The sequence below is a fragment of the Canis lupus genome, chromosome 15 (genome assembly GCF_011100685.1).
Source record: "Canis lupus familiaris isolate Mischka breed German Shepherd chromosome 15, alternate assembly UU_Cfam_GSD_1.0, whole genome shotgun sequence".
Lineage (NCBI taxonomy): Eukaryota > Metazoa > Chordata > Mammalia > Carnivora > Canidae > Canis > Canis lupus.
Genome location: NC_049236.1, coordinates 14,955,485 through 14,980,374, shown reverse-complemented (window position 1 = coordinate 14,980,374; position 24,890 = coordinate 14,955,485). Strand labels below are relative to the sequence as shown.

Sequence of the window (24,890 nt, the reverse complement as noted above, 5' to 3'; positions counted from 1 at the left end):
TCTGCCTGTGTCTCTGCCTCTCTCTCTCTCTCTCTCTCTCTCTGTGACTATCATAAATAAAAAAAAAAAAAAAAAAAAAAAAAACCAGCAGGGCAGCCCTGGTGGCTCAGCGGTTTACCGCCGTCTTCAGCCCAGGGCCTGATCCTGGAGACCAGGGATCGAGTCCCACGTTGGGCTCCCTGCGTGGAGCCTGCTTCTCCCTCTGCCGGTGTCTCTGTCTTCTCTCTGTGTCCCTCATGAATGAATAAATAAAATCTTTAAAAAAATAAAAATAAAAATACCAGCAGATATAGATATACCTTATTTTATTGTGCTTCACATTATTGTGCTTCACAGATACTGTCTTTTTTTTTTTTTTTTTTGTAACAAATTGAAGGTTTATGGCAATCTTGCACTGATTAACTACTGGCACCATTTTTCCAACAGTATTTCCTCACTTCATCTCACTCTGTCACATTTTGGTAATTCTCGCAATACTGCAAACTTTTTATTATATCTGTTATGTGATCTGTGATCTTTAATGTTCTAATTGTTTGGGGATACTACAAACTACCAAATAAGATGGAGAACTTTTTTTTTTTTTTAAGATTTTATTTATTTATTCATGAGAGACAGAGAGAGAGAGAGAGGCAGAGACACCGGCAGAGGGAGAAGCAGGCTCCATGTAGGGAGCCCGATGCAGGACTCAATCTGAGACTCCAGGATCATGCCCTGGGCCGAAGGCAGATGCTAAGCTACCCAGGCATCCCTAAGATGGAGAACTTAACTGATGAATGTTGTGTGTGCTCTAACTGCTCTATCAACCAGCTTTTCTCTCTCCCTGGGCCTCCCTATTCCCTGAGATATAATACTGAAATTAAGCCAGTTAATTTTGATTTTCAAGTCTTTTTTTTTTTTTTAAATCTTTTTTTTTTAATTTTTATTTTTTTATGATAGTCACAGAGAGAGAGAGAGAGAAAGGCAGAGACACAGGCAGAGGGAGAAGCAGGCTCCATGCACCGGGAGCCCGATGTGGGATTCGATCCCGGGTCTCCAGGATCGCGCCCTGGGCCAAAGGCAGGCGCTAAACCGCTGCGCCACCCAGGGATCCCGATTTTCAAGTCTTTTTAAGAAACATTTCATAAAGCTACAGCTGCTATAGGAAGTGATTCCTCTGATGGATCCGGGCAAAGTAAATTAAAAATCTTCTGGAAAAGATTCATCATTCTATATGCCAATAAGAACATTTGTAGGCACCTGGGTAGTTCAGTCAGTTAAGCGTCTGGTTTCGGCTCAGGTCATGATCCCAGGGTCCTGGGGATTGAGTCCCGTGTCAGGCTCCCTGCTCAGGGAGGAGCCTGTCTCCCTCTGCCTCTCCCCTTGCTTGTGCTTTCTCACACACTCTCTCCCCCAAATAAATAAATAAAATCTTTAAAAAAAAAAATTATGATTTGTAATTCATGGGAAGAGGTCAAAAGAGCAACACTAACAAGCGTTTGAAAGAAGTTTATTCTAACCCTTATGGATAACTTTGAGGGGTCCAAGACTTCAGTGGAAGATGTAACTACAGATGGGGTAGAAATAGCAAGAAAACCAGAAGTGGAGCCTTAAAGGGGCACCTGGGTCGCTCAATCATTTAAGTGTCTGCCTTCAGCTCAGGTCATGATCTTAGAGTCCTGGGATCAAGCCTGGAGTCAAACTCCCTGCTCAGCAGGGAGTCTGTTTCTCACTCCCTATCTCTGCCCTTCCCCCCCTGCTCATCCTCCTATGCTCATGCACTCTCTCTCTCTCTCTCTCCTGCTCTCTCTCAAATAAATAAAATCTTAAAAAAAAAAAAAAAAAAAAAAAAGTGGGAGCACCTGGGTGGCCCAGTCAGTTAAGTGTCTGTCTTCAGCTCAGGTCATGATCTCAGGGTCCTGGGATTGAGCCCCACATTCAGCTCCCTGCTCAGCGGGGAGTCTGCTTCTTCCTCTTCCTCTTTTGTCCTTTCCCACCACCTGATTCCCCACTCGTGCTCCCTCTCTTTCTCTCAAATAAATAAAATCTAAGAAAAAAATGTAAAAAAAAAAAAAAAAAAAAGTGGAGCCTGAAGATGTGACTGAACTGTTACAATCTCATGATAAAACTTGCTTTTTATGGATGAGCAAAGAAAGTGGTTTCTTGGGATGGAATCTACTCTTGAAGATGCTGCGAAGATTGTTGAAATAACAACAAAAGATTTAGAATATTACATGAACTTCGTTGATAAAGCAGCAGCAGAGTTTGAGAAGATTGACTCCAGTTTGGAAAGTACTACTACTGTGGTAAGTAAAATGCTATTAAAAAGGGTCACATGCTACAGAGGAATCATTCATGCAAAGTAAGAGAAAATCAGTGTCTTATTTTAAGAAATTGCTCCAGCCACCCCAAACTTCATCAATCACTGTGCTGACCAGGCAGCAGCCATCAACATCGAAACAAGACTCTCCACCAGCAAAAAGATTGTGACTCGCTGAAAGTTGAGATGATAGCTAGGATTTTGTAGCAATAAAGTACAGTTAACCACTGAACTAATGTTTGAACTACATGGGCCTACCTATGAGTTTTTTATAAATATAGTACAATACGGAAAGGTATTTTCTCTTCCTTATGACTTTCTTTTTTTTTTTTTATTTTTTTTTTTCCTTATGACTTTCTTAATAACATTTTCTTTTCTGTAGCTTACTTTATTGTAAAAACACAATACATGAAATAGGGGTACGTAGGTGGCTCATTCAATTGGGTGTCCAACTCTTGATTTTGGCTCAGGTTATGATCTCAGGGTTGTAAGATCAAGCCCTGTGTTGGGCTCTGTGCTCAGTGGGAAGTCTGCTTGAAATTCTCTCTCTCCCTCTGCTCTGCTCCTCCCCTCCCCCTCTGCCTTGGCCCCACACTTGCTCTAAAATAAACAAATCTTAAAAAAAAAAAAAAAAAGAACACAGCACATAACATATATACAAAATATGTGTTAATCAACTGTTTCTATTATTGGTAAGGCTTCCAATCAACAGTACACTATTAGTAGTTAAGTTATATGCAGACTTTCAACCATGCAGGTGGTTGGCACCCCAACCCCTGTGTTATTCAGAGTCCACTGTATTGTTTAACCTGTCTACATATTTTTAGGCACAATGCTACTGCACACTTAATAGACTACAGTAGAGCATAAACATAAATTTTATATGTACTAAGAAATCAAAATTTTCACTTTGCTCACTTTATTGCAGAATGGAATAAATCTGCATAAATCTACAAGGTATGCCTGTACAGCACAGATATCACAAACACCAACACTAGAAATGTAAAAACCAACTACTCTTATGTTGTATGAATGAGTACTTATTGCTTGGAACAAAATTTCTAACAAAGTAGCAAATATATATTCAAAAACTGCTATTCTCAAATGATTTAGATGGAATACCAGATGATGGTGAACTGTGCTAGATAATTCAAAAGGAATCTAGTGATGACATAGATACCAAAGTTGAAAAAGTATACAGAGGCATAAAATTTCATGAAATGAGAGCAGGAAAAGAGTGATCTTTATAAAATAAAATATTATCATATATTTAAAATACATGTGTGTGACTAAAATAAGCAGAACAAGTCAAAAATTCCAATTCCAGGGACGCCTGAGTGGCTCAGTGGTTTAGCACCACCTTCGGCCCAGGGTGTGATCCTGGAGACCCGGGATTGAGTCTCTCATGTGTCTCTCATGAATAAATAAATAAAATCTTTAAAAAAAAAAAATTCCGATTCCATGGGGCAGCCCGGGTGGCTCAGTGGTGGGCCTTCAGCCCAGGGCCTGATCCTAGAGACCTGGGATCGAGTCCCGCGTTGGACTCCCTGCATGGAGCCTGCTTCTCCCTCTGCCTGTGTCTCTGCCTCTCTCTCTCTCTCTCTCTGTCTCTCATGAATAAATAAATAAATAAAATCTTTAAAAAAACGTTCCAAAAAAAAAAAAAAAAGTTCCGATTCCAACTTAGTACCCTAATGATCTTGGACACATTACTTAAATTCTGCTCTTATCTATGAAATAGATATATTAACTATATTTCATTGAGTTATTATAAGAATTAAAGGAGAAAATACTAAGAAGTTAAAGAATAAAAATGCATATATGAAGTACCAGGCAAGGTGCCTGTCACACAGTAAGAATTTAATAAACGTGAATTCCCTTTCCTCTCCCTTCCCTGTTCTACCCTTAATCCTAGTTCTGAATGTTACAAGTATTACAACAAATTAAGACTTTTTTTTTCGGGATCCCTGGGTGGCGCAGCGGTTTGGCGCCTGCCTTTGGCCCAGGGCGCGATCCTGGAGACCCGGGATCGAATCCCACGTCGGGCTCCCGGTGCATGGAGCCTGCTTCTCCCTCTGCCTGTGTCTCTGCGCCTCTCTCTCTCTCTCTCTCTGTGACTATCATAAATAAATAAAAATTTAAAAAAAAAAAAAGACTTTTTTTTCTTCTTTATGATAGCTTTTCAGTTACCAACCCTTCCTCAAGGCAAATATACAAAGTCTTTCAGGTTTCCCATGGAACATGGCATCAAGATCTTCCTGGCTACCTTCTTTAAAGTTTAGCCTTAAATGCCATCCAAACTGTCAAAGCCCTGCTAAAAACACAATAGCAAAAAAAATGTACACAGTATTAAATATATAATCTAACTAGGACAAAATTGAATAGGACTATTATTTCCCATAATCTGCATATAAAAAACATAGTTTCTGATCTAAGCATACTAAATGTAGCTATAACTTTGTAAACTAGAACATGAAACTTGACACAAGGTAAACTGATATCAGAACCCATTCAAATAAGCTGAAATGCTAACTAAAGTACTAGGAGGATGTGCAAATTTCCAGGATATCTTTTGATAAATGTTCCTATTTTAAGAAGAACTGAACATGATCACTTAGGTCAGATAGGCAACTCATCTCTTCTGATAAAGTGAGTTAAAAGGCTGTTTCAGGGCAACCTGGGTGGCTCAGCAGTTTAGCGCTGCCTTCAGCCCAGGGCCTGATCCTGGAGACCCAGGATTGAGTCCTGTGTCGGGCTCCCTGCATGGAACCTGCTTCTCCCTCTGCCTGTGTCTCTGCCTCTCTCTCTCTCTCTCTCTCTCTCTCTCTCTGTCTCTGTCTCTTATGATGAATGAATAAAATCTTTAAAAAAAAAAAAAAAAGAAGAAGGCTGTTTCAGAGACTGTGGGAAAGAAAGCAATCAAGAGGAAAGAGGAAGTTAGTTCTGGGGTTAGGGTAGGCTATTCTATAGTTTACATTACAAAGGTCAAAGGAGGACTCTGATAAAAGGGAAAACAAAAATAATAGCATGAAGTATTATCAAAGACTATTCTCCCAAAAATATATTTATTCAACCTTGTTTCTTTCTCAAACGTATTATTTCCACTAACAGGCAATATTTTATAGCCGTTAAAAAAATGACAACTACAATAAGCACACAAAGATATATGTATAAGAATATTACCTTAAAAAAAAAGAAAAAAATATTACCTTAGACACTGTCATTATCAGTAACAGGATAAAACCAAAGACAATCCAAATGTTCATCAACAGGGATAAGTTAAATAAATTATACTACTCCCATATAATTTAATATTATATAGTCATTAAAAGAACAAGGTTGGGATGCCTGGGTGGCTCAGTGGTTGAGCGTTTGCCTTCAGCTCAGGGCGCAATCCAGGGTCCCAGGATCGAGTCCCACATCGGGCTCCTTGAGGGGAGCTTGCTTCTCCCTCTGCCTGTGTCTCTGCCTCTCTCTCTGTGCGTCTCATGAATAAATAAATAAAATCTTTAAAAAATATTTTTTTTCTTCTAAGTTCAAGAAAAAAATCCAATTCCAGTTTTAAACGTTTTATTTGATATAATTATGATGCTTTAAGAGGGTCTTTAATGTGATCTCCTTAAACTTATTATGAAGCTCCAACAAGACCAGAACTTTACCATGCCAGAGGATTTATCTGGTCTTAAGAATACAAAGGAGGGACGCTTGGGTGGCTCAGCGGTTTAGCACCTGCCTTCGGCCCAGGGCATGATTTGGAGTCCCAGGATCGAGTCTTGCATCAGGCCTGCGTGGAGCCTGCTTCTCCCTCTGCCTGTGTCTCTGCCTCTCTCTCTCTCTCTCTCTCTCTCTCTCTGTGTGTGTCTCTCATGAATAAATAAATAAAATCTTAAAAAAAAAAAAAATCCAAAGGAAAGAGCACACAACTATTTAAAAAGGTATTTTCGGGGATCCCTGGGTGGCACAGCAGTTTAGCGCCTGCCTTTGGCCCAGGGCGCGATCCTGGAGACCCGGGATCGAATCCCACATCGGGTTCCCGGTGCATGGAGCCTGCTTCTCCCTCTGTCTATGTCTCTGCCTCTCTCTGTGTGTGTGACTATCATGAATAAATAAATAAAATCTTTAAAAAAAAATAAAAATAAAAATAAAATCTTTAAAAAAATAAAATTAGAAAAAAGGGATCCCTGGGTGGCTCAGCGGTTCGGCGCCTCCTTTTGGCCCAGGGCCTGATCCTGGAGACCCAGGATTGGGTTCCATGTTGGGCTTCCGGCATGGAGCCTGCTTCTCCCTCTGCCTGTGTCTCTGCCTCTCTCTCTCGCTCTATCATGAATAAATAAATGAAATATTAAAAATAAATAAAAAATAAAATAAAATAAAAAGGTATTTTCTCACAATGCCCATCTTCATAGGTCTTTATATATACACATATATTTCCTTGCAAATAAAGGGTTACTTTCAGTCCAAAATTTCACTCCCATCTAAATACATCTGTCTGGGATGCCTGGGTGGCTCAGCGGTTGAGGTCATGATCCTACAATCCCAGGATCAAGTCCTGCATCGGGCTCCCTGCATGGATCCTGCTTCTCCCTTTGCCTGTGTGTCTGCCTCTCTGTGTCTCTCATGAATAAATAAATAAAATCTTTAAATATATAAATACATACATACATACATATATACATCCGTCTTTGGGATGCCTGGGTGGCTCAGTCGCTTAAGCATCTGACTCTTGGTTTCCACTTGGGTCATGACCTCTGAGTCATGGGATCAAGCCCCTTTCAGACTCAGTGCAGTTTGCTTGGGATTCTCTCCTTCTACCTCTGTCCCTCTTCCTGCTAGCAAGTGTGCACTCTTTCTCTCTCTAAAATAAATAAATAAAATCTTTTAAAATAATCTATCTTTGATAGAATTTCTACTATTTCATAGGCATGAAAGATTTCAACATCATTTCAGACTAGCCAAAAGGAAGTAAACTATAACCTGTCACAGTTCATATATGAACTGTGTTATATGAATATGTTATAACACACATGACAGATAATCTTCAATGACATTTGCTGCATGTGTAATTCTTTAGTCTGGCTTTCAAAGACCGTGCTCTAGTAAAACTGGCCTAATCATGCCCCAGACTTAACTCACTTTTCAAGTGTAGCTTTCTCTTCCTATCTCAGCTGAAGTGATATTCACCTCATTCTAGTTATTATACTCCATGTCTTCTTGGTTTTCCTTTTGCCATTCTTGCACCTCTTCCAATCTATTCTCCAAGAGGAGTAAACTTTTAAGAACTCTTCATATGTCATACAAAGGCTCTTTCATATTTGGCCTCAACCCTCATCTCTCTCTACTCCTTTCCCCACTGCCAAAATCTACTGCAGACACAGAGAACTACTTATAGAGCTCTGCTCACACTTCAATGCCTTCAACAGGTAATATTCTTTCTCTCTGACTTCTACATAGCTCTCTCAGTAATCATCTCACAGGGGAAGTGTCCTCTGACCCCTCAATCTCCTTTTTGTGTATGTGCTTTGATAATGCTTGCACAAATCTCTGCTGTTACAGTAATTACACAGTATTTCATTGTTGTTTATCCATCTCTTTCATTGGACTATGAGCTCTGTAAGGGCTTAGACTCAAACTTACCTCCAAATGAATTGTGGCATACAAATTTCAATATGAATCAAAATTTATGGTAGATAAAAAAGACAACAGATAGGCCACTCATTCCATACTTTTATGTAAAAGCATATTAATTTTTCATTCACTCAGTCAACAAACATTTATTTAGTACTTACTAGGTGACAGACACTATGCCAAACCCTAGAGAGTTGTTGATGACAAAACAGACATATACACAAAATGTACAAAAAGAATTCTGAGGGATCCCTGGGTGGCGCAGCGGTTTAGCACCTGCCTTTGGCCCAGGGCGCGATCCTGGAGACCCAGGATCGAATCCCATGTCGGGCTCCCGGTGCATGGAGCCTGCTTCTCCCTCTGCCTATGTCTCTGCCTCTCTCTCTCTCTCTCCCTCTCTCTCTTTCTCTCTATCATAAATAAATAAACATTAAAAAAATAAAAAATAAAAAATAAAAGAATTCTGAGAGTATATAGTCCAAATTGTTAAAATTGGCCATTAACTTTTAGGAACTAGGGAAGATATGAAAAATTTATATCTTAAAAAAAAAACAAGAAAAATTTATATCTTTTCCTTTAAAATAACCTCTATTTCCCTATTTTTCCTTAATGAAAATGCATTAATTTTATAATCACACACACACACACACACACACACAAGATGTTCTCACAAATTACAAATTCCTACCAATCAGCAGAAATACAATACCCAAGGTAAACAATGTATAAATTTGTGAATCATAGCTAATGTGATAGCAAAACAATTTTTGAGAACTTTCAGATTTTTAAGATTTTTTTTAAAGATTTTATTTATTTATTCATGAGAGACACACACAGAAAGAAAGAGAGAGAGAGAGAGGCAGAGACACAGGCAGAGGGAGAAGCAGGTTCCATGCAGGATGCCCAATCCGGGACTCAATCCCGGGACTCCAGGATCATGCCCTGAGCTGAAGGGAGGCACTAAACCTCTGAGCCATCCAGGCGTCCTGAACTTTCAGATTCTAATTATAGAATTCTAATATAAATAACAAAACTAAAGTATGCAAAAATACTTCAGAATTTCCACAGTGCCTACTTTTGAAAAAAGATCCCATGCAAATAGTCCAAGGAAACCATCAACCACAACATCAATACCACCAATTTCCACATTGCAGAAAGAAAATTATGTCATTGTAGTTCAATTAATGCAGAAGAGAGGGGATCCCTGGGTGGCTCAGAGGTTTAGCGCCTGCCTTTGGCCCAGGGCGCGATCCTGGAGTCCCGAGATCGAGTCCCACGTCGGGCTCCTGGCATAGAGCCTGTTTCTCCCTCTGCCTGTGTCTCTGCCTCTCTCTCTCTCTCTCTCTCTCCCTCTATGTCTATCATAAATAAATAAATAAATAATAAATCTTTAAAAAAATAAATAATAATGCAGAAGAGAGTACAGCCTCTATACAATTTATTCAGGAGACAAATTAATAAATAACATATTTTATCTGTATAATGATTTACAGTTTATAGTTCACAAAGTACTTTGACCATCAAAATAGTTCTCTTTTCTTGTTCCCACTAGATAGATAAAAAGTGAAGGAGTAAAATGGAGAAGGCCTTTCTAACTATGACTCAAAATCCAAAAGCCAAAAAATAAAAATAAAAAAAATCCAAAAGCCATAAAAGATTAAGGTATTTGTTTACTTAAAAAAAGAAAAATTGGTCTACATAAAAATGCACCTAAATCTAAAAGTTTTACAGGGAAATAAAGTCAGTCACAAGACATATACCAAAATGGGAAAATATCTGTAATACATAATACATACCACAGAAAAAAACCTATGACATATATATGAATTATATAAAATATATATGTGTGCATGTATATATATGTATAATATATAAAAAGAGACATAGAGGGATCCCTGGGTGGCGCAGCGGTTTAGCGCCTGCCTTTGGCCCAGAGCGCGATCCTGGAGACCCGGGATCGAGTCCCACGTCAGGCTCCCGGTGCATGGAGCCTGCTTCTCCCTCTGCCTGTGTCTCTGCCTCTCTATCTCTCTGTGTGACTATCATGAATAAAAAAAAAAAAAAAAAAGAGACATAGAAATCAACAGAAAAGAGACATATGACAACAGAAAAATAAGAATTTAAACAGGTAGCTTACAGAAAATGAAATATGAATAACTTAGGGCACCTGGGTGGCTCAGTCAGGTTTAGTGTCAACGCTTGGTTTTGGCTCAGGTGGTGCTCTGAGAGTCATGGGATCTAGCCCCAAGTTGGGCTCTGTGCTCAGTGTGGAGTCTGCTTGTCCCTCTCATTCTTCTCCTCCCCCTCACTTACTTGTGAGTGCTCTCTCTCTCTCTCTCTCAAATAAATAAATAAATAAAATATTTTTTAAAAAAGAAATATGAATAACATAAAAAGATGCTTAACTTTAATATAATTTTCTAAAACTTAAAACTACTCTGAGGTACCACTTTTCTCTATCAGACCAGCAAAAATTCAACTTTGATAACAGCAAAGTACAGTATTAATAATGCTGATCCTAGAGCTAGAGTACTTAGTTTGAATTTTTGCCATAGTACTCATATGCTTTAGGTAAGTCTCTTAAATTCTCTTCAATTTATTCACATGAAAAAGAGATAATGATTAGTCTCCCCCTGTGCTCTCCCCTCTTCAAATAAATATTTTCAAAAAGTTTCAGAAAAGGGATATTAGTAAATTTTTTAAAAGATTTATTTATTTATTTATTCATGAGAGACATAGAGGCAGACACAGGCAGAGGGAGAAACAGGCTCCCTGTAGGGAGCCTGATGCAGGACTCTATCCCAGACCCCGGGGATCATGCCCTGAGCGAAAGCCAAACTCTCAACCACTGAGCCACCCAGGCATCCTGGGATATTAGTAAGATTAAATGAATATATATAAAGTACTTTGAATAATATCTGCACTTAGTAAGCACCTAAGTATTACTTATGATATAGCTAATGTTGGTGAGTGAACAGGCAATGTATATTAGAACAACTTTAAGGAAAGCAATTTGGCAATATTTCATAGTTATAAATGCATATATTCTTTGACTTATAAATCCCACTTTTTGGGCAGCCCGGGTAGCTCAGCAGTTTAAATAAAATCTAAATCAATCAATCAATCCCACTTTCTGGGGTGCTTGGGCGGCTCAGTCAGTTAAGAACCTGCTTTCAGATCAGGTCATGATCCTAGAGTCCTCGGATCAACCCCCGCCTGGAGCTCCCTGCTCTCCCTCCGCCCCTCCCTCCACTTGTGCTCTCTCTCAAGTAAATAAAATCTTTTTTTTTTTTTTTAAGATCTTATTTATTTAGTCATGAGAGTAAATGCCTCTCTCTCTCTTTTTTTCCTTTCTTCACAGAGAGAGAGGCAGAGAAACAGGCAGAGGGAGAAGCAGGCTCCCCGTGGAGAGCCTGATGCCGAACTCGATCCCAGGACCACGATCAGAGCCAAAGGCAGATGCCCAACCTCTAAGCCACCCAGGGTCCCATCAAGTAAATAAAATCTGAAAAGAAAAGAAAAGAAAGAAGAAAAGAAAAAGAAAAAGAAAAAGAAAAAGAAAAAGAAAAAGAAAAGAAAAAGAAAAAGAAAAAGGAGAAGAGAAGAGAAGAGAAAGAAAAGAAAGAAAAGAAGAAAGAAAAGAAAAGAAAAGAAAAGAAAAAGAAAAGAAAAAGAAACCCAGTTCCTGCCAATTTATAACTACCCTTGCACACATGTAAAACGACCTATGTTCAAGATACGACATATATCTTCCTTACAGAATTGTTTATAATATAAAAAACCTGGAAGTAATACAAATGTCCAACAATAAGGAACCAAATAAATTATGATAGAGTATTCAATGGAATACTATGCAAGTGTTTGTGTATTTGTTTTTTTATTTGAGAGAGAGAAAGAGCAGGGGGGAGGGGCAGAGGAAGAGGGAGAGGGAGAGAATCTCAAACAGACTACCTGCTAAGTGTGTAGCCTGACTTGGGGATGGATTCCATGACCCTGAGATCATGACCTAAGCCAAAACCAAGAGTTGACCACTCAACCTACTGAGCCACCCAGGTACCCCTCCCTGCTCTCTCTCTTTAAAAACAAGGGTGGGGGAGGGGAATAAGGTACACCTAGCTGGTTCAGTCAGTGGAGTGTGTGACTTTTGATCTCAGGTGAGTTTGAGCCCCATGCTGGGCACAGAGCTTACTTTAAAAAAAAAATAAGAAAAAGAAAATTATATATTCATATTTGTAATCATTTGCCTAAAGCAAGTCTAAAAGAATATAGAGAAACTAAGTAGGAGTGCCTGGCTGGTTCAGCCAGTAGAGCATCCAATTTGATCTCAGGGTCCTGAGTTCAAGCCCCACATTGAGAAGGAAGGAAGGAAGGAAGGAAGGAAGGAAGGAAGGAAGGAAGGAAGGAAGGAAGGAAGGAAGGAAGGAATAGCAAAAGTTGGGAGGGGGGTATGGAACTGGGTGGATGGGGGATAGGCACAGGAGTGAGACTTTCACTGTTTATATAATATATATAAATATGCAAACATTTATTTAACCATTTGAATGTATTACCTATTCAAAGATTAAATTTAAAAAAAAACCTAAATCTCACAGAGGATAAGAAATTTGCCTACAATCATATAACTAATAATAAAGTTGATTATATTTAGGACTTTTTTTTTTCCTTATAGCAAACCTGCCTTTCTAAAATTTTTAGGAATGGAAGATTTTTAAATTATCACAAATAATTTTTTTTTTAATTTTAAAATGGGGTCCTGCCTGGCTCAGTTGGTGGAACATGTGACTCTTGATCTCAGGGCCCTGAGTTTGAGCCCCAAATTAAGGCCTAGAGCTTACTTTAAAAAAAACAGGGGTTGGGGGGCATGCCTGGGTGGCTCAGTGAGTTAAGTGTCAGTTAAGCATCTGTCTTTGGCTCAGGTCAAGATCTCAGGATCCTGGGATCCAGCCCCTCAATATCCAACTAACCAACCAGCTCCCTGCTCAGTAAGGAGTCTGCTTTCTCTTCCTCTCCCTCTCCCCACACTCATGTGGGCACGTGCGCGCTCTCTCTCTCTCTCTCTCTCTCAAACAAATAAAATCCTTTTTTAAAAAAGCAATTAAAAGGGATCCCTGGGTAGCTCAGTGGTTTACAAGCCCTGCCTTCAGCCGAGGGTATGATTCTGGAGTCCTGGGATGGAGTCCCATATCGGGCTCCCTTCAGGGAGCCGGCTTCTCCCTCTGCCTGTGTCTCTGCCTCTCTATGTCTCTCATAAATAAAAAATAAAATTTTAAAAAAGCAATTAAAAATTTAATTATCAAAAAAAAATTTAATTATCACAAGTAGGCCTCTCTCTGAAACAACCACCCACTCTGAGTGCTCAGCAAAAATAATCCTAGTGAGACCATACTAAAGTAATCTCCATATGATGACTTGGAAAATAGTATAATACCCATTGTTAGTCTGAAACATTCAGCATCACCCACACTATACATTGTAATAACTGGGCTTCATTTACTGGAAGGAGATGAAATTCTTATAAAAGCCCTTATCATAGGTTTCAAATTCCAACACAATGCTCATTTTGCTGAACAATGAAGTATACAACATTAAGAATACATCTATAAACACTTTCACATAGGGAAAAAAACATTAAAGCAAGTCAGCTTTCTACTCTAAGCCAGAGAATAAGTACACATAAATATGTAATTTTCCTTTTACAATTAATATAAACACAAAATGTTATTTGAGATTCTGGGGTGGAGAGTCCCTAGCTTAGCCTCTCAACACCTACATTTTTAAACAGAATTAAACAGGCCCACCATATACCAAATCTCAAAAGGTCTGTATTTGAGACCATTCCAAATATACATCTGTATGAGAGAATAATACATCATAGATCCAGGGCACAGGAACTCAACATTAATTCACACAAACATCTGTATCACCTAGTACTATTTTCTAACAAGTAATAGGGAACCTCCAGTTCAATCCTGGGTCCCTCAGTTCTGACCAGCCCCACCTATAGAACCCAGTATCTCCTCTACTCCATTTCCTGAGATCATACTAGGCAATTATGACATCCATACCAATGACATATTCAACATACTTCACAGCCCTGTAACCTCTCATTACTTCAATAACCTATACTTCCATTCCCCTTCAACTGTACTACAGCAGTTATACCCTGCTGGTTTTTTGAGATTTTTTTACCTTGAAATATTGAACTCTCGAACTCTCAGCTGTCCTATTCTATATTTCTTTATTATTTTTTAAAATAATTTATTTATTCATTCCTGACAGACACAGAGAGAGAGGCAGAGACATAGGGAGAGGGAGAAGCGGGCTCCCCAAGGGGAGCCCAATGTGGGACTGGATCCCAGGATCATGCCTGAGCCAAAGGCAAACAGTCAACCACTGAGGCACCCAGATGCCCCTCTTTATTATTTTTAGTAATCTCTACACCAAATGTGGAGCTCAAATTCACAACCCCCAGATCAAAAGCCCCACACTCCTCCTCCTACTTGACTCAGCCAGGCACCCCTCCATTCTATATTTCTTAAAGAAACTGGTCCTTAACCACATTTATTTTATTTTATTTTTTTAATTTAAGACACAGAGAGAGAAAGGCAGAGACACAGGTAGAGGGAGAAGCAGGCTCCCTGTGGGGAGCCTATGTGGGACTTGATCCCAGGACCCTGGGATCATGACCTGAGGCAAAGGCAGATGCTCAACCACTGAGCCACCCAGGTGCCCCTTCACCTACATGTACCATAGTGGGGGAAAAAAAAAAAAAAAAGAGAGAGAGAGAGATGTCAGGGCTAGACAGATTTTGTTCAAATTCTTGCCTACAGTTTTCTCAATTGTCAAAGAGGAATACTGATACCTAAACCACAAGGCTGTTGTGATCCATAAAGCATCTTAATAGAACCTGACATAGAGCTGATGTTACCATCAGCTCTCTTTCACAATCACACTTGCTCAAAGAGTAATTTTACTCACTGCCTTCCATTTATTCCTCAGTCCTTCATGACCTATTGCTATCATTGCCACTGTTGCACAATTCAAAGTATCTTTCAGAGGAAACAAATGATCTTCTAATTGCTAAATTCAGTGGTTTCATTCTAATCCTCATTCTACTCAGCCTTTGCAGCACCTGACAGAGACAGTCATCCTGTCCCATTTTGAAACCCTCTTCCTTTGATTTCTATTATAATGTTATCCTGTTCTTATTCTTGTCCCATTCCTTTAACCTCGCTTTCTCAGTGTCTCTTACCCTTCAAACAATGATGTTGCTCCTGGCTCTCCTCTTCTTTCAGTATTACCATCCCATATTAAGTCTTCAAATATCCCTGTTATACTCTCTGTTGACCCTCTCTCCCAATTTTTAGACCTAATTTCTAGCAAACCAGAGTCTCCCAATTTTTAGACCCAAATTTCCAGCAAACCACAGTGATATCTGAAAAACACCTCAAATTAGGGATATTTGGGTGGCTCAGTGGTTGAGCATCTGCCTTTGGTTCAGGTCGTGAACCTGGGGTCCTGGGATCAAGTCCCACAGGGTTCCCTGCAGGGAGCCTACTTCTCTCTCTGCCTATGTCTCTGCCTGTGTGCCTCTTATGAATAAATAAAATCTTAAAAAAAAAAAAAGAAAGAAAAAGAAAAAACCCTACCAATGCATCCCACCAACGAAATCAGAAACACCCAAAATAACCCTCTCAACTCTGGAAACCTCATGGAATTGAAACCTGGAACTGCACGGCATTCTCTTCATTTCCCTACCACTATTCCAGTTCATCCTCTCTGACCTGGATTAGCACACTGGTTTCCTGCCCACCTAGGCTTTCTGCCTCAACCCTGCCTTCACTTTCAATTCTTCCTCCACATTTTCACCAGAGATAATCAATCATGCCAAACTCCTGCTTACAAAACCCTCAGTGGTGGCGGGGCACCTGCGTGGCTCAGCAGTTGAGCGTCTTTGGGCTCAAGGCGTGATCCCGGGGTCCTGGGATCCAGTCCCTATCAGGCTCCCTGCATGGAGCCTGCTTCTCTCTCTGCCTGTGTCTCTGCCTCTCTTTCTGTGTCTCTCATGAATAAACAAATTACATCTTAAAAAAAAAAAAAAAAAACCTTCAGTGGTTCCCCATTCGTACAGAATAAAGTCCAAATTCTTCAGCAAGGTTTCCTCAGAGTTATAAAGGGAAAGGTCTTTAAATCACACAAACATGGGTTTCATTTCTAACTAAATCTAAACACTGTTAGTCTGGAGTCTTCCAAGCGAAGGGTAAAAGGCAGAGGAGGGAAAAGGATGGGAGGAGGGATGACAGGAGAAGAGAGAAGAGCGAGGCGGTAGTGTCTTGGGACGCGGGTGGGGGTGTGGGGAGTCCCTTCTAACGTAGAAGGGGCAAGTTTCCAGGGAAGAGTGTGTTTGAGAAAAGTCAAGTGAGGGAGTCCAGATCTCCGAGGGACAAGAGAGCCCCTCAGTGTGGAGCTGGAGCCATCTGAAACGAGTTCCCCGAGAAAATGAGGGCTTCCTGAGTCTCCGAAGTGAGAAAAGCCCCTGAGAGGAGTCAAGGACCAGGTCCCTGATACGAAGGGACTTCTAATGGGCTCCCGGCCTCGGAGGCGAGAAAGCGAGGGTAGGGGTGGGGGCTGCCCGGGACCCTGACGAAGGTGAAAAGGGAAGAGACAAGGGCCGAAGGGGTCCTGTCGGTGCTGAGACCCTAGCGCCAGGGCTCCGGAGTCGCGGCGTGTGGGAGCCGCGCGCGGGCCGGGGCGCCCGGAGTTTGTGCGCGACGCGCTCTCTCGGCGTTACCTGAGGCGGGACTGAGCAGCCGGAGGGGTGCCTGCGCGGGCGGGAGGCGGAGGCAGCAGCAAAGCGGGAGCATAGTAGCCCTCACTGCTCGGAGGCGGCAGAGGCTCAGCCTGCGGAGGTGGTGGGGGTCCCTCGCGCAGAAGCCAGCGACTCGGCAGAACTAGCGGCGGCGAAGGACGAGGAGGCTACTGCCATGGCCCCGCAGTCGGGACCGTTCCCCCCGTCTGCTCGGCGGGGCCAGGAGGGAGATCCCGACGGCGGGCCAGGGGAGGCAGCTGAATCTCCGCTGAGCTCCGCGGCTGCGAGCGACTGAAACGCCTGCCCAGCCAGGCAGGGGGCCTGGGGGCGGGGCCTGAGGTGAGCACGCCCCTCTCCTCAAGCCTCCGAGCAGCCAATCAATCCCCAATCCTTGATAAACGAGCTGGCGGAATTACCCAATTAGCATTAGGAATGCCACGTGGTATGAGGGGGACTCAATGGGCGTCGGGGAAAGCCAATCAACAGCCCCAAGCGCCAACTCGGGAGGACGAAGAGAACCAATAGGAAGGAAGAGGAGGTTAAAAACAGAGGAGGTAGTGTGTTGGGAAGGCGGAACCAAGGAGGAGGGAATACACCTGGGGGAAACCCAAGTCCCGGAGCCTCCGAAGAGGTGGCAGTAAACTCGAGAGGGACCAATCCAAATGCCAAACACATAAACGATTGGTAATTAATAAAGCTAACCGAAAATGGATTCGACTGACGCGGCTTCTCGGTTGGTGAAGTATAAGTGAGGACTACCTGAATATATGAACGCAGAATCCTGCAGGACCTCAGTATAGTGTAGGGGAAAAACTGAAAAATCTAAACTACCGGAGATACTAAGAGTAATGGGTAGGGTTAAAATACTGAGGCAACTATTCATCTAGACTTGAGATTCGATTTGGCGAAGGCTTCCTGGACATAACTTGGGCTGGCTTGAAAACTTAAGTTTTGTTTGTTTGTTTGTTTGTTTGTTTGTTTTAAGATTTTATTAATTTATTCATGATAGCGGGGGGCAGAGACACAGGCAGAGGGAGAAGCAGGCTCCATGGCAGAAGCCCGACGTGGGACTCGATCCCAGGACTCCAGGATCTAGCCCTGGGCCAAAGGCAGGCGCTGAACGGCTGAGCCACCCAGGGATCCCAAAAATTGAAGATTTTTAAAGAGCTGGGTAGGGAGTAAGAATTCTGTTCAACTGTTCAACATGTGCACTTCCTTCCTCATGCTTTTCATGTACCTGAACTTCAGGTGCTCATAATCTCTCGCCTGGGCAGATTGGAACAGGGTTAGGCTTCCAGGACTAAAGCAGGCAAGGAAACACTGGAGTATGGGCAAGGAGATACAGGCTTCCACTAATGGAATGAGTAAGTCACAAGAATAAAAGGCACAGCAGAAGGATTATACAGTGACAGATGGTAGCTACACTTATGGTGAACATACTATGACATATAAACTTGTCCAATCAGTATGTCGTACACCTGAAACTAAAGTAACATTGTGTGTCAACTACACTTAAATGAAAAAAAAATACTTTTATCTTTTTTTAAAAGATTATATTTATTTATTCATGAGAGACAGAGACAGAGAGAAGCAGAGACATAGGCAGAGGGAGAAGCTGGCTCCCTGCCAGGAACCCAGCACGGGACTCGATCCTGAACCCCAGGATCACGCCCTGGGCCGTGCTCAACCAGCAGATACCCAACCACTGAGCCACCCAGGCACCCCTTACAAAACTCAGGCATCCCAAGCAAACAAACAAAAAAACAAAACAAAAAAAAAAAAGTGTTTTTTTTTCCCCAAACAAAAAAAATGTTTAAAGATGTGTGATAGGACATAAGAATGGAAATTAAATGTGAATTGGGCTTAAATGCCAAATTTGTACTTTTTCTTTTTATGCTGTGAGAGCTGTCAAAGGTTCTTGAGCAGAGTAGCCCTAAGAGGACAGTGTTTTAGTAAGATTAATTGGTAGCTCACAGTATCTCCAAAAAGAAATCACCCCAGCCCAGTATCCTAGGCCTAAAGCCATTTCTGTATCATTCTTCTGGCAACAAATGATGTGCTGCCACCTGGTGACAGTTCAAATACCATTGTTCCACTTTGCTATTGAATTTTTCTGTTGTGAGAGCCCCAGCATCCTTGCAAACCTGTCTCCCACAAAACCTGAGGCAAACTAGTTGATAAATAAGTACAGTACTTGTACCAAGTAGAATTGAATAATGCCATCATACTACATGTATTTTTTGCCCGGTGAAAGATGTAAAAGACAGGGATTACTCATACTTTGAGTAGGAAGATGAGCCTTGATGCCAAGTATTTAGTTTTTTGAACAAGTTCTGTTTGACCCAAGTCTGATCTCTACCATTCCACTCTCAGCAATCTCTTTTTAAGGATTATTTTTTTAAATTTTTTTTATTTATTTATTTATGATAGTCACACACACAGAGAGAGAGAGAGAGAGGCAGAGACACAGGCAGAGGGAGAAGCAGGCTCCATGCACCGGAAGCCTGACGTGGGATTCGATCCCGGGTCTCCAGGATCCGCCCTGGGCCAAAGGCAGGCGCCAAACCGCTGCGCCACCCAGGGATCCCTCTTTTTAAGGATTATGTATTTATTTGAGAGACAGCGAGATCGGGAATGAGGGTAGAGGAAGAGAGAATCTCAAGCAGATTCCCCACTTAATCCCACAACCCTGAGATCATGACTTGAGTGGAAATCAAGAGTCAGATGCTTGATTAACTGAACCATCCAGGTGCTTCTTGCATGCAATCTCCTTAATACTGAGGGGGAAAGAGGGGCAGCCCAGGTGGCTTAGCAGTTTAGAATATAAAATCCAAAAAAAAAAAAAAAATCCAGGTAAGGTGTTGGGGCGCCTGGGTGGCTCAGTCAATTAAGTGTCTGCCTTTGACTCAGGTCATGATCCCAGGATCCTAGGATCAAGCCCCACATTGGTCCCCCTGCTTGGCAGGGTGTCTGCTTTTCTCTGTGCCCCTCCCCCTGCTCCTGCTCTCCTCCACCCCTCAAATAAATAAATAAAATCTTAAAAAATAAAATAAAATGCAGGTAAGGTAAAAGCAAATCTGCCCTTAGCCTATGTAGAAAGATATACTTCTGGGGCAGCCCCGGTGGCTTAGCAGTTTAGCACCACCTGCAGCCCAGGGCGTGATCCTGGAGACCCCAGATCAAGTCCCACGTCAGGCTCCCTGCATGGAGCCTGCTTCTCCCTCTGCCTGTGTCTCCGCCTCTCTCTCTGTGTCTCTCATGAATAAATAAATAAAATCTTTTTATTTTTTTTATTTTTTTTACGTTTTTATTTGTTTATGATAGTCACACAGAGAGAGAGAGAGGGGCAGAGACACAGGCAGAGGGAGAAGCAGGCTCCACGTACCGGGAGCCCGACGTGGGACTCGATTCCCGGATCTCCAGGATCGCGCCCTGGGCCAAAGGCAGGCGCCAAACCGCTGCGCCACCCAGGGATCCCTAAATAAATAAAATCTTAAAAAAAAAAAAAAGAAAGAAAGATATACTTCTCAGAGAGCAACCAAGTGATAGAAGGATCAGGACCAATAGCCACAAGGCCTATTTTTTTAATATGATAGGAAATATCAGGGTACATTATTCCCAGTGATTCAATGAGTATTAAATCATAAAATTTGTTTCATTTAGTAAATATATACATGTATATCATTTAATAAATAGACACATATATATTTACCACAATGTAAACTATATTTCTTGCTAGAGGTCACAGTCAAACAATTCTAAAAGCCACTAGATTAGAGGCAGAAACTGAAAGAAAACAGACCAGGAAACTGCTACAGAATGCAAGCTGGGCTGGGCTGGGCTGCTGAGGATGAGGAGGTGTGGAGAGACGGGGGTAAGTTGTAAGGGGCGGAAGCTGCAGATGAGAAGAGGAAGCCTCCTACTACTCAGGTCCAGGGCCTACCTGAATGCCTCCTCTGCATCCCCACAGCAATACTGCCCCAGAGCACTGCCCTACCTCATTCTACCTACCAGAATGGGAGCTCTCATCTCCCGTTCATCTTCAAATTCCACTGATCACAGGACTTGCACTCAGACGGTACAGCTATAAATATCTGTGAACCTGGACTTCAGAGAGATGGCAGGAAGCAGTCAAATAACAAGAGGAAGAAAAGGTATAGTTGAGTCCATCCCATGTGGGTGCTGATTCACAGAAGATATCAGGGGGGGTTAAAACATTTTATTGCAGTTGATGGACAGGGTTAGGCAGGCAGTGACAAGCCTCAGTAGAGAGGGCAGATACCAGCTAGATCAAGAGAAACAGGGCCTTGGAGAGGAAGGTGAGCAAAACTACTCTTACAAGTCCTTACAGGTCACTCAGGAACATTGTGGGGCCCTTAAAGAAGAGTTTCTCCTGCTCAAGGCTCTGGGCCTATAGCTGTAAGCTGCTGGGCTCCAGGTTAGAAAGTGTGCTCCTCTGGAGATCTAAGAGGAGAGAAAGGGAAGAGAAAACAAACCATCAGCAAGCATCATGATATACATAAAACTAGGCCGTGGGCCTGGTCTGGTGGGGAGAAACATACAGGCCTACCTTAGGATAAGTAACAACAGAGGATGATGGATTCACAAAGAGGCAGAACCTCCATTCTACCCAGTGCCAAACAATTAGGCAGTGGACACCCAAGCACATTCAGATTCAGCCTCACCCAGACCTGGGATCCCTGCCCTTACCCTCACCTAGCTATATTAAAGGTTTCCAGCTGCTGTTATTGTCTAGAAGACTGACTTCAGAGCTAGATGAAGAAAGATACCCAGTGAACGGGGGCAATCTTAGACTGGAGGATGTGAGCGGAGGTCCTGGAAAGAGGAACAGAATGAGAAGCAGAGATGGTGACAGTCGGACAAGGGGACCCTCCTAGCACAGGGAGTCCCAAGGCCAGGACTCCAGTCTCCTCCCCCGTTATCCTCCAAACATATAAAGATATCTCAGTGACCCTGTACCAAGTATAGAATGTCCGGTACTACCTTTATGGACTGTAACCCAGATACTCATACCACCCCTACCAGCCCATGTCAAATCTAGGATAGTTGAGGGGCACCTGAGTGACTCAGGAGGTCAAGCATCCGACTCGATTTCTGCTCCGGTCGTGATCTCGGGGTTGTCAGATAGAGCCCTACAGTGGGCTCTGCAATCAGTTGTGTTTGCTTGAGATTCTCTCTCTCCCTCTCCTTCTGTCCCTTCTCCTGCTCACACTCTCTCTCTTGCGTTCTCTCATTCTCTCTCTCTCATTCTCTCTCTCTCTCTCTCTCTCGTTTATTATTGATTTAATCTTTTTAAAAATATCTAGGATAACTGAACTTTGGTCCCCAATGCCTGGCCTCTGAGGCAAATCCCTTCCACTTCCACAAGCACCCACATCCCCTGACCTGAGGAGGTTGTGATCGCATGGGGCATCCTGGGCCTCTGTCCTGTGGCAGCCTCCACAGTTTGATCCTTGCCCTCCTGGCCACTTTGCAGCTCCTCCAACATCTGTCAAACCATAGGCCCAGGTAGGACCAAACCTCTTCCTCTCCAAAATGAATTGCCCTCACCACCATTGGCATCTTCAGCACACACAGAACCCTCATGTGGGCAATGACAGTTTCTCAACCTGGAGAAGGGGGCTTGGGAAGAAAAGCTTTGGAGAAGGGTAGAGTCAGCATAAGGAAGAGAGAAAGAGATGGAGTGGAAAAGGGTATCCTGGCCTGCCTGCAGAACAGAATAGAGAGAAAAAGGAAGGGGTCTCCACAAGGAGATATGAAGAGATAGATCTGATCCTCGTCCTACCTTCCAGCTGTGGGCCTGAGCTTGCTGCCCCTCAGCCATCTGTTTCAGCAGCAGCTCCTGGTGCTGACCTTCAGATGAGAAAAAAAATGTAAGGGAGCTATTCTCCAACTTCTTTCCTTTCCCCTCCCTGCCTTGTGCCCATCCTGGTGATGAAAACAGACAGGGGCAGCCCCGGTGGCTCAGCGGTTTAGCGCTGCCTTCAGCCCAGTGCGTGATTCTGGAGACCCGGGATCGAGTCCCATGTCGAGCTCCCTGCATGGGGCCTGCTTCTCCCTCTGCCTGTGTCTCTGCCTTTCTCTCACTATCTCTGTGTCTCTCATAAATAAATAAATAAATAAATAAATAAATAAATAAATAAATCTTTAAAAAAAAAAAAAAGAAAACTGAGACAAAGCATTCTAGTGTAGCTATTGGGAAGCTTCCAAGCTGATTGGGGAGACCAGACTCACACTATGGAGGCAAGACAAAACACTTGGCCAGACTTCTGAGCAGCTCAAGCAGTCAGAGCTACAGCCAGTTACTAGGATAGCAAAAAGACTCTCCAGAAGAGGACAGGTGAACTTGTACCCACCCCCAATTGTTTACTCACTCAGCTGGTCCCGCAGCAGCTTTAGTTCCTCCCGAAGAATCTCTGATTCCTCCCATAGGAGTTGCCGCCTGCACAGATGACAGTAGTATCACCCCAAAGCCAATCAACAAGCCCAGAGGACACTACCAGGAGTTAGAGGCCTGAAGAAGGAGAGATCTTGACCATCACTTACTCATTCTGCAGCTCTTGGTGAAGACCACTAGTAGCGCTGCACTTTCGTGGTCCTGTTTGTATTTGGGCTTGGGCCTGTTCCTGCACCTGGCTTCGAAGGCACTGCAGTTCCTTTCTCAGACCCTCCACGCGTTGCTCCAAGAGGAGGGCTCTCTGCTCTGGGCCCCCCTGCAGCAGCCTTAGTGATGCTGTATGGGACAAGTTGAGGGTTAGCCCCTCTGAGAATTTTACACATGAGCTTAGAGACTCCACTTGCAAACCAAGACACAACTGCACAGGAAGTATGTAACAAAATTGTGTGCGTACATAATGAACTATGTGTATGAAAAAAAGGAACTGGCCAGGTACCTTCCAGAGCACGGATCTGATACTTCTGCAGCTCTCGCTCTTCCAGCAGCCCCTGCACAGCCTTCCTCAGTGTCTCAGTCACCTACTCAGGCAAGAAAAGCCACATGACCTACTGTGTCAGGGGCTTTCCCAATACCTGGTACCCTCATCTCACACAAACACGATACATACACACCTATGAGCCCATGCTTTACCTGAGCCTGGGATTGAAGCTGGGACCGGAGAATAATAACTTCATCCCAGAGAGATCCTCTGTGGGCCTCAGCCCAACTCAGCCTGTCTGGAACAAAGGGAGTCTCTACCCGAGACTGTTGAGCTTGGCCTCCAGACTGTGGAGGCAAATGATGAGGGGAAATCCAGGTCCCAGGCAGGTCTCCTGATGAAGGAATAAGTAAGAGATAATTGTGAGGCCTATCTTTAGGGGAAAAAACAGATGTTTGCTCAGGACAGAAAACAGCTGGAATTTGGAAGGAATAGTGGAAGGTACAGACACTACAAACAGGCAGATCCTGGAAAGAAAAAAGGCTGGAGGATAGAAAAGGGACAACACTTACCTGCTGTGGAGACTCCAAGAGGATACAGATGCTGCTACAAAAGAAACAAATGCACAGGCCAATAAGCTCTCAGCGTCCCTAAACCCAAAATTCCAAACGGGTACCCTAGGCGCCCCCTCACCTTAATCCTAGCTATATTTCCATTAGTAGCATTGAGAAGTGCGTCGAGGTGCTCAGACCAGCTCAGGTTCCTACTCATAACCTTCTGCGAGGTTTCCTCCTGGCGTCTCCTAGCCTGGAATACCCGAGGCACAGCCCAGTAAAACCACACGTCAGAGTGGGGACTGAGGAAGTAACAGTAAAGGTAGGGATGCAATATCAGGCCAAAACTAGGACTAGCAGGAAACGGCGCTTGGGGAATCTAGGGGAAAGGCGAAATACTCTGATACGCAGATATCAGGTGGGACTTGAGAGTGCCGATTCTTGATCCAGACCTCTCCAGATCCAAGACACAGGCATCATCACCCCGAACTTGTGCCAGCGACTACAGCCGCCACCTGGTTCAAACCGTTCTGTAGACCGGGAAAGTCTGATTTTGGACTTGCAGCCGCAGGGCCACTAGGGAAACCGAGTTCATCTCTCGCGGAGACAACTGGCGATGGAGGCTGCCGAACTACGTTTCCCTGGAAGCTACACGAGCATTCACACCCCCGCCGTGAGGCTTGCCGGGAAACTGAGGCTTTCGGATTCTG

At 43.0% G+C, this 24,890-nt stretch overlaps 2 protein-coding genes across 11 annotated transcripts in view; both read right to left on the bottom strand.

Moving 5' to 3' along the window:
• The window catches only part of TESK2 (testis associated actin remodelling kinase 2), a 144,001-nt gene extending 126,937 nt beyond the window's left edge, over positions 1 to 17,064 (bottom strand). The window contains 1 exon segment of the mRNA XM_038558233.1: positions 16,713 to 17,064. The gene's annotated coding sequence lies outside the window, so the exon portion shown is untranslated.
• Positions 17,065 to 20,929: 3,865 nt separating this feature from the next.
• Positions 20,930 to 24,884, bottom strand: CCDC163 (coiled-coil domain containing 163). 10 transcript variants are annotated; one of them, XM_038558226.1, is made up of 11 exons: positions 24,580 to 24,882; positions 24,320 to 24,433; positions 24,199 to 24,229; positions 23,839 to 24,020; positions 23,645 to 23,726; positions 23,298 to 23,484; positions 23,126 to 23,193; positions 22,537 to 22,604; positions 22,137 to 22,239; positions 21,447 to 21,566; positions 20,930 to 21,194 (listed from the first exon to the last, which is right to left on the bottom strand). In XM_038558226.1, the coding sequence occupies exons 2-10, from the start codon at positions 24,395 to 24,397 to the stop codon at positions 21,451 to 21,453; spliced, it is 915 nt and encodes a 304-aa protein (XP_038414154.1). In that variant the 5' UTR covers positions 24,398 to 24,433; positions 24,580 to 24,882; the 3' UTR covers positions 20,930 to 21,194; positions 21,447 to 21,450. The 10 variants fall into 10 exon arrangements, with proteins under 10 accessions (XP_038414154.1, XP_038414153.1, XP_038414152.1 ...); XM_038558225.1 differs by having other exon boundaries at positions 24,633 to 24,881; XM_038558224.1 differs by having other exon boundaries at positions 24,199 to 24,232; positions 24,580 to 24,880.
• Between the last annotated feature and the right edge of the window lie 6 nt (positions 24,885 to 24,890).